General features: G+C 39.7%; 1 protein-coding gene across 4 annotated transcripts in view; it reads left to right on the forward strand.

Annotated features, from left to right (window-relative positions):
* Nucleotides 1–2,239: 2,239 nt before the first annotated feature.
* Nucleotides 2,240–12,639, forward strand: part of TNS3 (tensin 3) — a 343,736-nt gene continuing 333,336 nt past the window's right edge. For all 4 annotated transcript variants that reach the window (XM_048839218.2, XM_048839219.2, XM_048839220.2 and 1 more), the window contains exon 1: nt 2,240–2,692. In XM_048839218.2, the coding sequence (XP_048695175.2) occupies nt 2,591–2,692 (102 nt within the window). In that variant the 5' untranslated portion in view covers nt 2,240–2,590. The remainder of the gene's footprint in view (nt 2,693–12,639) is intronic.

The raw sequence follows: 12,639 nt of genomic DNA on the forward strand, positions 1-12,639 counted from the left end.
ATAAACCCCATATCATTAGTTACTGGGTAGGGAATTTAAATATTAATTGCTACATTGTCAAACTAATTTTACTGGGTTTGATTCTTCCCTCACACAAGCTTCCTCCTTCCCCCACCCTTGTTCTTCTAACACATTAGGGCCTTCTTCATTTGTGATAAATGGGACTGGATGTTCTTTGTCAGCCTGGATAATCCCACCTGAATTGACTGCAGCTGGGTGTTGGACTTCATTGGTCAAACGGTTGGTTAAGGGGGTTGTCTTGGGGTATCATATAAAAGTGACCTCCACATGTATATTCTTATAATCGCATTTCAATCAATTTGAGGATACAGTTAACTAAAGATTTTTGGGCCCAAAGAAGTTTCACAAGAAACTTGGTTAATTTTATTACTATGGTACCCTACAACCAAGTGCTCCATGATCTGGGTCTTCTCATGGCTTAGTGTTCATGTCACACTCCCTGTCAGTACCCAGCCTGGGCCAGGGAGGCTAATGATACAACCAGCAGATCAAATTCGGGGATGAATCCTAGCCATGAGCCACCTGAGGAGTGTTTCACATACGCTAAGAAAGAAGGGCTTACACAGTAATATATTTTTGTTTGCCATATTCTTAGATTTGAATAATACTTTTACCCCCCAAAAATTCCAAAAACAAACAGAAAAACAACCCACCCTTTTTGACCTTGTGGCCTTCAATCTATTCCTTGTCTGGTGCTAAAACCCCTTTGAGGATTCAGTCTATGTGACCAGAACATGCAAGTTACAACAAGGGAGACTTTGTTGAGCACCTATTTTCACTGCATAAGTCATCACAGAAACTGCCCCAGTGTACTTTGCAACCCCCACCTTGACAAACAATCAACATGTACATGAGTTCTGACATCTGGTAGAAAGTCCAAATTGTTGTTAGAAGGTTTCAGAGGGGCCCAAGTGCCCAACACATACAGTCATATTTATTTCTGTGGGGATGCTGGACTCAATGAAGCAAAAGACATGACATTCAGAGAATGTCTAGGCAGTTATATTATGCCTGGAGTCATTTTATGAGGTGTGAGGCTGAGTGACTTTAGCTACCTTACAGAAGCATACAGTGCCTAGGACAATGGAGCTCAGAACTCAAGGCTTCTAGGCAAGATTGCAAGCCAAATAAATAGTAATCGTGATAAAAAGCAGTTGAGTAAGATTTTTTTAATGAATAAAGGAAAGAAAAGTTATTTTGAGTTGAATCCTTAAATGACAAATTTCAGTTCAGTTCAAATGTTTATAAATGATTAGTTTATAACCTTTTCTGACAGAGGGCATTGTGGGAAGGGACAAACCTGATGGGCCCTTTACCAATACGCCTGTTTTAAGAAGGTGTTGTTTTGACATAGAGTCAAATATTATTAGTTCTGGAAATATATCACAAAGTCCCACCAACATTTAGTTACATTCATCTTTATGGTATCAAAATGTCTCCAAACTTGAATTAAACTTCACAATGCTCCAGTGAGGTGGGAAAGTACTGTATTGTATATTATCCTTATTTTACAGAGGAGGAAGCTGAGATACAGAAAGACTACAGACCAGATTTTCAAAATAACTTAATCAAGTTTGAGTGCTCAGCTTTAGACACCTATGTCCTGATTGATTTCAGTGGCAGCTGCTAGCACTCCGTGCCTCTGAAAATAGGCTTTGTTTTCTAAATCTGGGGATCCAAAAAATTAAGACCTCCAAAATTACATTTCCTTTTGAAAATTTGATTTGCACATGATCATGCTTGTCTTTGGCAGAAATGGAAATCAAACCCCTTTCTCTGGGCTCCCAGTGCTTTGACTGAACCACATGACTATCCTTTCTCCCATTAGCAGCTAGCATCATTCTGCAGGCAGGAAAAGTAAGTTATGTTAAAAGCCAAGGGGAATTAATTAATGTACACAGGCAGAGAGACTACACAAAGAAGCAGGAAATTCCTCCAGATTCTCCCTTTCTAAAATTGTGCTTTCAAGGTCCTTCTTAGTGTCGACTTTAAATAACCATTATTTGCTCTCGAGTTACTTTGGTATTATCAGCTTGCCTTAGTGACAGATTGCTGGATAGCTCTCTTTTCTTCTTTCCAAAAGGAGTACACCCTTCAAAACAGACTGTTTTCCAAGTTATTAGCTTCTTTGTTATTGTATCCATACCATTCAGTGATCCAAAAACCCTCCCACCAGGATAGGAAAGGCTAAGTTTCCCCAGCTGGAGACACAGCTTTAGACACTAGCCCTCTTATTTGTTGTCCCAGCCTCAGAGAGGGCACAATGTGGCCAGCATGGGATTCCGGTAAGAAAAGAGAAAAGGCAGAAAGACCAGGACTTTGAGAACAGCAGAACCGGTGGCAGCAAAAGAGCTTCAGCTTGCCTCAACTCCAAGAAGCAAAAGGTCAAGTACAGGCAGGTTTTGGCTCACATTTGGATGTTGACTCTCAGCAAAGGGTCGCAGGTTCAAAGCAAATTTGGGGCTGCTTCTTTAGAAAGAGAGCAGAGAAGTGGAGTTGATGGGTCCCATTCACTGAACTGGATTAAAGAGGCTGAGGCTGCAGGTATATCAGATGCCAACAGTGCCTGATGGGCTGTAGAGTGAGTCTGGCTTGCCTGGGGAATGAATTTTGCACAGTACCACCGGATCATCATCATTTGATACAAGACAAGGCTGAGATCATGATTCAGGTATGTGGAATCTGTATATAAATCTGAATAATTAATATAGCCGAGGCTGGGGGGTTGAGGGGAGAGAACAGGAGAGTGTCAGGTTACTTTATGCTCCCAACACTGTTTAAAGCCGCAATTGTCCTTTATTTCCAACTCAGAGATCCTATAGTCTACACATAATTTATCATAATGTGGTTCTGTACAACAAGGTTGGGTGTGTGCAGCAAATATGTTTTAATTAAAGAAAACAAACAGAGAAGTCCTGCCAAAGTCTGAAGTGATTAAATCTATCCCGTTCCCTGCATTATGTCTGTACATAAAGAAAAAAAATCCATTTTAGTTTCCAGTAGTCAGGGTCCAAACTCACAAATGCAAAATCTACAAGAGAACTTCTTTAATCCACAGTAACCACAGGAAGACACATTGTGGGTTACCAAATTCTGTGGTTTAGTGAGTAAACAAAAAGGCAATTAAAAGTCCCCCAGGATTATTGCATAAAGCAATTGTACTGCTATCCAAAGCAATACATTAATGAAGCCATTGTATCTGTGATTGTGGTAACTTGAGCATTATGTGTAGCATGTCATCCATTGTAACCATATGATCACCTACAAGGCAAAAGTTGCAAGCAGCAAATATGTGTATTCACTTTGGCTGTGGGCCAGTTGCCTAGTTAGAGAAAACAGCTTGTCAGTTGGCTGATGTATGAACACCAGAGAATATAGGTGGATAACAGCAATCATTTAATTTGTTCATAACATTTAATAAAGCAAAAGGTTTGGGTGTGCTTGCGGTCCTTTGACTTCTTTTCTATGTGCTTTGTAACTATTATCGATGAATGCTTAGCATTGCAGAATAAAGCTGACATGGCTTCTAACTGGAGATGAAAGTTTCCTTCTAACTGATTTGTGGTCTGCCCACTTCAAAGCTTGAGTGTTCCATTCGGCAGTCATAATGTTAAGAAATGTGTATTATTCTCCTATTTTCCATAATGTTCTGGCTTGAACTATACTTGTCTTACTTTTACAAGGCCTGATTCATCAGTGCATCATGGTTTCACCAGTGCATCTGCCAGTTTCAGTGGAGTTGTATGGGCATAAAACTGAACCCAGTGGTACATTTGGACCACTATCTCTTCAGCTATTCAACATTATATTTTAAATGAAATATGCATTTGAATGGCAATAGATTTGTTTGGAAACCATGGCAAGAATAACTGTAAATACAAATGGGTCGATCATTTTGGATGACATGACTTCACTTCAAACTCTTTTTGTGAAAAAGTTTGTTCAGCTTTTTTTAAAAAAAACAACAACATTTTTGCGCTCCTCTTGACTTTCTGGATCTCGACAGGACTGGAAGGGAAAGCACCAATATTTCAGGGGAAAGGTTTATTTCTCAGTAGTTCAGGCACAATTAGGTGCTGGAAATACCAGGAGTCTCAGTAGAAATCTTGTTCCTAGGAGAGTTTCAGCCCAACTTTGCTTATTCTAGCGGTTCGGAGAAGCATCCATATTTTTGATTTGCTTACCACACTAATACTCTGAACCTTTGAGGATTACAGAGCAGCAGATCTTCTCCCATGGCTTCTTCATGCCTTCTTCCATGTCACTCTAGAGGGTATGTCTATACTGCAAGTGAAAGGTGTGATGGTAGCATGGGTAGGCCGACCTGTGCAAGCTTTATTCTAGCTAGCATGGGTAACAACAGCAGTGTAGCTATGGTGTATGGGCTGGTAACCAGAGGCTATAACCAAGGTCCCTGGAGGTTTCTGTGTCTCTCCTGTTAAAGCTGTGCCACAGTGTATAAATAATCAAATAGCCATTGGAGCAGGGACTTGAACTTTGGCCTGCCATATCCTAGGTGAGTGCCCTAACCACTAGGTGATAGTCTTTCTCATTTGCTTTCCTTAGCCCAATGACCATTCATTGTCATTATGATTTGTCCCTGTGAAAGACCATGAATAGTTATTGGGCCAGGGAAAGAGAGCTCTTGAGGCCAGGAAGAAATTTTCCCCCAGGTGGTATAACATTGGACAAATGACCATCATATATAGTATGGGCTGATTCTTTCTCTCTCTACTGGCATAGGAGCCTTCATCTGAAAATCACGCTTTGATGCAGTAGGGAAAAAATGGGACTGGGAAAAAATTGTGTTAAAAAGAAATGTTTTTACACATGTGAAATTATCTAAAAGGGGCTTTGTAACACAGGGACTAAAGTATTTCCAGCAGGTCAGGACAGAATTTAGATGTCATGCCTTGAGATGGTTTCATCATAGTATCACGACATTTAGATCTCTGTGCATGACACAATTGCTGCACTTGGCCTCCAGAGAACCCAATCTACACTACCTAGACAGGAGGCAGAGCTGAACTCTAGCATGATCCAGTCTACTTTAATCCTGGAGGTCCTGAGCATATACTAAGTGTTTACTATTTGGTTACAGATTTACAAATCTTGTGTTTGCACCTGCTCAGTAGTGACTTATGACTATGAGAGTTTATAAGCTAATATTTCCAAAGATTAGATCTAGACTGAGCATGCTTCATCCCCTCAACTCCTACTTGTGCCTGGACTGGTCATGTGCCATCCCCATAAAGCAATTGAGCATGCTCCACTGTGGGGCTGAAAGGGCTGAGCAGGACTCCACCGCACTAAAGAATCATTTAGACTTAAACAGTTTATTAAGATGTATGAAAAAATGGGCTTGAGTCTCTTTTCATTTAGACCAGTATAAATCAAGAGTGACTCCACTGAAACAATTGAATTTACATGAGAGACAGGAACATCAGGGCCAATAACTCTTAAAATATTTGTTATAAAATGAGTTTAAAGGAGGGAGCAGTCTACGCAGCTCACAAAGGCTCCAACTTATGCTGCTATTATGCAACAGAAAGCATGAGTCAACGTGTTAACCTCATTAGCTTTTGTTCCATCCAAAAGACTAAAATGAATGGGTCAAAATGCAGAAAGTAAATATTTTTTAAGATTCTGTATTTGTGTATTGATTTTAATCCTTCTCTTCCAACAGGATGTTGTTGTTCCATTAAATGACTACCTGAACTGACACTACTTCTGGCCATTCTTATAAACATTTCATTTATGACTGTAACTAATTAACATCACCCCACTATTTGCAGTACACTTTAGGTGTTTCCTATATGACTATACAGAAGTGCCATGACTATTGCTGTAGCAGTATCTGATGGCGAAGTCACGATTTTAAAGATTTTTTTAAGAATGGCCCCGTATTGTATATCAGTTATGTATTGCCCAAGACTCTACCTGGTGGTTCTAGGTTCAACCTTGGCCACATTGTCTACTGGGCAAAGCCTTTTGATACCTTTGTAGTTCAAGATGAATACCACTCATAGCAACTCAAGGGAGAAATTGTCTGATTGAAGAAAGCCTCAGAAGCCTTCTAGTCTGCTCCTCACAGCTGAGCTGAAGTCAAAATATGAGCTTCAAGGAGGTTAGAAAGATTTGTATTCAGCAGATATTGCCCTTGGCCCATGCACATGAGGTTCACAGTTATAACAGCCACAGGTCCTGGTACATACTATTACTTACCTGTAAAATGTCATTGGAAAAATTCTGACTGATGTTCAGGACCATAATGTTTAGTGAAACAGAACCATGCTACAGACCACTTGCATTCCATTTAATTAATATGCCCCTCACTTGCATGTTCAGATATTGGAGACTATTTATTGTAACTTTTTAAAAGCGATTTATTCTAAATCATTTTCCTTTCATTTATGCATAGCTTTATTTCCTTCCATTGCTCTTTTCTTGTCCATCTCACTTTCATTCCTCTTCTTCACAGTTCAAACAATATCAATATTAACCATCTACATCCGTTTCTCAGAAAATGGTGAGAAAATGAGCCAGAAGCTAAGGAAGGAAAAATGTAGACTTGGCTTTAATGAAGAATTTTTAATATTGGGTCTGATTTTGATATTTTCTAGTGTCATTTGGGAACTATTCCACTATTTTAGTCAGTGGAATTACACTGGTATAAAATCAGCTTGAATTAGATTTGGTTCAATACAAGATATGAGTTGGATTAAAGTAGGAGGGGTGCTGGTTGGAAGTTTTCTGACAGAATATTTTTCAGCTGGAAAATGCCCATTCATTGAAAGCATAATGTTTTGCAGAAATGTTTCTGTTTAGACTAAAATTTTCCATGAAAAATGGAAAAAATGTGTTACAGTGAGATCAAAATGTTCAATTTTGACTTTTTTTATTGAATATTTGTTTTTTCCCCATTTTGAAACAAATTTTCATTTTTTTTCCAAATTTTATATAATATAAAATAAAGTCCAAATCAGAATGAAACTTTTCAATTTGATCAAACTGCAACATTCTGAGTAACTCAAAATGATATCTTTCTTTCTTTCTTTCTTTCTTTCTTTCTTTTCTTGAATAACATTTAATAGGAAATTTTTGATTTTTTTTTCTTTTTATTCTATTTGAAAAAAAAATCACAGGTATTATGTGAAGCAAAAGACCTGTTTTCCACCCATCTCTAGAAGTAATAATAATGAATATTTTCAATACATTTCATCCAGAGATTTCCAAGTACTGTATAAAGGTGGAAGAGTATTGTTATGGCAGGACTCACCAGATGGCGTTGTTACATGTCTTGCAGGTTCTTTTTCTGAGCATGCAGACAAAGTATAGTTCTTGAAGAAATGCTGTATTTTAGGGATTTTTGTGTGATCCAGGTTCTTTTAAGGGCAAACAGCTAGATCTCTCTCAGTAGAGTCAATCCTTGTGGCAGAGCTGCTTTCTGGGAACTGGGCGTTGGTGTTTGAACGGGAGTTACTTCAAAGAGGGCTTTGCCTACATGTAGTTTGTGAGCACTTTGTTTAAGTAGTGGTGAGTATAGTGTAAATAAACAAGTTACAGTAAGAACATGCCCAGAGGCCATGTCACTGATTTTTTTCTCCAATGACAAACTGACCTGCATGGTCCTAACATCTGCCATCAGTCAGCAAAGGGTTGACAATATTATTCCATTGTTACAGATGCAAAGAATAGTAGTTGGTGGTAGAAAAAGGAGTAGAATCCAGGTCACCTAGCCCTTAGTCCAGTGCCTTATTCGTTGGGCCACATTACTTCCAAAGTAATAGGTACTCCTGCAAAATGTGGAGAAAGGGGTCAAGTCAGGGGTAGCCCATATAGTTCACTTTACTGGGCCTGTTCTTCACTGATATAATCTTGCAAGGTTCTCAGCACCCTCAGTTCTTGGTGGAAGTCAATGGGAGTTGAGGACAAAATGCAGCCATAATTAAATGTATTTCAGGCACAGTTGCCAACTTTCACACGGTAAATAAGCACCCGACTTTCACAATAAGTCAAAAATCAAGCTAATCCTGTTTCAAAACAAGGCCCAAACAAGCCAATCCCTAAGAACGCCAACACTCTATGTGACTAGATTCCCCCCAGCATGCAGACTGGGATAGTGGTGGGCCTGCTGTGCACCCCTGACTCTCTCCCCCACTTGCCCCTGTTTGCCTCTTACCTCTGCTTACTGGGAGCCGATCAAAAAAAAAAAAAAAGAAGAAGCAACAAGCTGCAACAAGCTACAAGCCAAAAACTAGCCAACAAGCAATTTGCAAGCCAATTAAGCCAAAAACAAGCCCAATTTCTGCATTTTTTCACGGGTTTGGCATGTCTGATTTCAGGAACATAATATCCAAATAAGCCTCATAGAATAATGAAAAAAAATTCACAAATATTTGTCATTATTCACCAATTGATGAGAAAATGTAAGTAGAATCTTCACAAAGATTCTTTGATCAAAGCTAGCTTTTTAACTGGGATAATTAAATGTTAATAAAATCATCTGTGAATTGTAAGGATATAATTCCATAAATGAGCTCAGGTAATATTATAAATCATGAGAGCAGAGACTGAGTTGTTTGTATAGCCATCAAAACCCACAAATAGCATTATCAACCCTGTAATGCAAAATGTGCTTGGTTTTTAATTGTATTTGAAATGCGGAATAGAATCTATGCTTCTTATGCTTGTACTTCCCTTTCAAGTGCTTCCTGACCCTGACTTAGGCTCTGATCCTGCTCCCATACAATACAATGGTAAAACTCCTTCCCAACATACCCTTGTGACACACATCACCACAGTAAGGGTCTTTGTCCCCCTCTAGTGGCTGTTCCACATAAGTGGTTAATCGGGTAACTACAGCTGCCAACTATGGTCCTTGTTCTTTTAGCTTAAGCAGGAGAGGCTCAGGATTTTAGGTCTCAGTTCAGCAAACCATTTATGCATGTGTTAATGTTGAGTATGGGGTCGAGCTGATTCCTATTCAGCAAATGGAGTTATGTCTTATTGACTTTAATGGGCCTTGAGTATGCGTTGAAAACTGAGTACATGCCAAAGTGTTTTGCTGAATTAGGGCCTTAGTGCAAGAGGTCCAGTGTTTAATCCCCACTGATGACCACTCACAAATACCCTCCTAATTAGCTCCCATTATAACTTCCTACGACTAGAAAACTACTTGATATTTTCCTTCGGTGCATTTCTGCCTCAGATACCCTTGTTGAGCAGCATTCCAGCCTGCTGTGGCATCTCTTCTCACTGGTTTGATTTAATGAATCCCCTAATGCCCATGTGTGAAATTGTACCTGTGATTTTTTTTTGTTTTACATGAGTTCACTTGTGTTTAAACCTTCAGCCCATGACTTGATAAATAGATAAAGTTCCTTTACTTTACTCTTGGGCCCTTTACACTTCTCTTCTTCTTCTTTGTCCTTGCAACTGTTAGGACTTACGTCCTCCTTCTAATCACCTTTCTTTTCCTTATGCTTCTCTGTCCCACTCAGTAATGTTTTCCTTGGTCTACATTCTCCAAAGTGACTAATAATTTTGGGTGCCCAGCTTGATACATTTTCCAGTGGCCTTATTTTTAGGCATTTGGGTGCTTAGTACTTACTGAAAACCAAGCGCCTTTTAAGGTTTGGGCATAAGAGGCCTAAATTTTCATGAGCATTTGTACTTGCTGTGTTGGAAACAGGGGCCGGCTCTACCAATTTTGCTGCCCCAAGCAGTCGCCACCGAATTGCCCCCGCTGCAATGGTGGTGGAGCTGCCACCGAAAGCTGCCGCAGCAGGAAGAGCCGCGGAACTGCCGCCGAATTGCCGCCGCAGGACACGGACTGCTGCCCCAAGCACCTGCTTGGAAAGCTGGTGCCTTGAGCCAGCCCTGGTTGGAAACTAATTCTGTACTTCTCATAGAGGCAAAACTTTCACCTGCGGGGTCACAAGATCAAACCCTCATTAGAAAATCTGCAAACCTAATCGTGCCGTTAGAATAGAAGTGCTGGTTTCTGTGTAAAACTCACATTTATCTAAGAAAGGCCCAGTGCTCATTTGTAGCTAAATACAATGCAATACCGGGTGATAATGCCTTTCCAAGTTGCAGGAGGTCTGAAGTGGCAGGTTCAGGATGATGATACTCTTATTCTGCTTCATAAATTCAGATGCCCTGCAGAGAGTTGGACCTCTGCTCTAATTTTGCTTTTCACATTTAGCAAGAGGCTGTAGTTCACAACATGATTGGTGGTCGCCTCCCTACATGTAAGTTTAAGCCAGTTTAAAAGTATCCAAGAGATTGTGGGAGCCAGTGTGATGCCCTCCCTCTATTTATTTATTTATTTGAATGTTTATTATCCAGACTTGGCAGTTGCTAGAGAGGAAGATTTGCTGTACAGTAAATCAGCACTACTTAACGACAAGCTTGAACCCCCACTGGTTGTAGGCTTGAACTGCCTTTATGTAATGAATTTATTTTTGTGACCTGTGACTTTCTGTAATTGATAACTTGTAGGAAAAAGCTTTGCCTTCCAAGTGAACAAAAAACAATTGTTAAATGGGTTTTTCTAAAGACTGTTGAGGTATAGCATTGTGTTTTGACTCCTCTCTCTTTCCTTCCTCTGCCCTGCCCCCTTTTTTAATGCAAAAAGCCAGAATAAACAGGATTAGATTTTCCCCAGTCTTTGTTAGACATTATTTTGCATTCCAGCTGTGTTTGCTCAGGTTACAGTGGTGAAAAGGAAGCATGAGCCTGCGAATGTGAAGTGTGTGAGGGATTGCGCTCAGTGTTTGCAAAGGGTAGGGATTCCATTTGTCTTGCATTATGTATGGCTGTCCCTCATAGCTCCAAGGAAAGTGGCATGCACTCACAACCACAAGACATACCTAGAGTCCCCAGTGTACTTGTATTCTGGTTGCTACCTCGTGATGCCACGTTTTGACTATTGTTACCCATGCTAGCTAGATTAAAGCTGTGCTGTGATCACACCTTTGCTTGCTGTGTAGACATACTCTATGAAGTGGCATTTGGGAGTTCATCCATTTTCAGCTTTAAGAGAGGGGCTTGTACACTAAAGGAAACTTAAATATTACAGTAATTCATATATTCATAAATCATTATCTGTAGTCCCTGTTCTGTTATTTCAGATACTTCTGCTCAGATCAGAATTTTATTTCCCCTCTCCCTCCTGACACATACACAATTTTTTTTCTCCTTCTTAATCCTGCAGACAAATCATTGTGATTGTATTTTGTGATACTGCATGTATCATGATTTCACAGCTGCAGGATCAAGTAGGAAGAGAAGACTGGCTGAGAAGGTGCAAGTGAAAATACTCTCACTAGAGCAAGTGCAGCAAGAATAATTATGAAAAACAAGTCAAAAGCACACAGGCTTGTTTATTCTTTCAGTCTGATAGGCTGAAAAACTTGCTGTGATATGAAAGTCCTTCTTTGAAATCTACACCAACAATAATTAGTAATAGTTAATACTTTACACTATTGCATCTGAAATTAAACCTCACATCTGAAAGTCACAGCTGAATGCTTTTCATATAATGGACCAAACGATAATTGGATGTGAACACACCAAAAACTTTGGAGACTTTGTCAGCATTCAGATTTTGCAATTTAGCCCTTTTCTTTACTGTGCCACAACTTTGCAGCTTTTCAGCAAACTGCCAACACTGATAAACTGCATTACAAAGGTGAGTAGTTATTAATATTCCTTTTTTACAGATGAGGAAGCTGTAGCACATAAATGTGAGATGTCCAAAGACACAAGTCAATAGTGCAGTCAGGAATTAAAATGCAGTTCTCCCGATTTCACTATTCCCTGCTTTAACCATTGGACTACACTGCCTCCCAGGCTAATGCATGCCTGGATATTTGTTTTGACTCTAGGACATGTATCCTGTTTAAAAAAATTTAAAAAAGAGTATTGCCTTAGACTCATAGACTTCGACTTTAAGGCCAGAAGGGACCATCGTGATCATCTAATCTGACCTCCTGCATATTGCAGGCCACAGAATCTCACCCACCCACACCTGTAATAGACCTCAAACCTATGGCTGAGTTATTGAAATCCTCAAATCAGTCCTTGTACTGTATCTGTCTGGATTAAGAGACACTAAGTCTCTGGTGGGGCTTTCTACCAAAGTGAGCTCTAAGGTAATGGGAGTAAGAAGGTGCTATAAATATCTGCCTAGCCAGCTTCTGTTTTTAACCACAAAATGAAGTCCCCAGAGCAAAATGATAAAGTCAGGTTCACTTAGCCTCTCAAGACTTGCACTTCTGATTAGGCATCCAACACTTTCATGTAAGGACTCTATCGAACTGACAGAGCTTGCCACAGGGCATCAGGGCCACTGGAAACAGTTCCTTTCAAGTTGTGGCCATTTCTGATGGTAAGATGTGAATACTTTTTTCATTTTCTTTAGTCCTGGGCTCTGTAGGTAAAATTTTAAGACCTTCTAAGAAAAGAAAAGGAGTACTTGTGGCACCTTAGAGACTAACCAATTTATTTGAGCATAGCTTTCGTCGAATGCATCCGATGAAGTGAGCTGTAGCCCACGAAAGCTTATACTCAAATAAATTGGTTAGTCTCTAAGGTGCCACAAGTGCTCCT

This window comes from Caretta caretta, chromosome 2, assembly GCF_965140235.1.
Source record: "Caretta caretta isolate rCarCar2 chromosome 2, rCarCar1.hap1, whole genome shotgun sequence".
Classification (NCBI taxonomy): Eukaryota; Metazoa; Chordata; order Testudines; family Cheloniidae; genus Caretta; species Caretta caretta.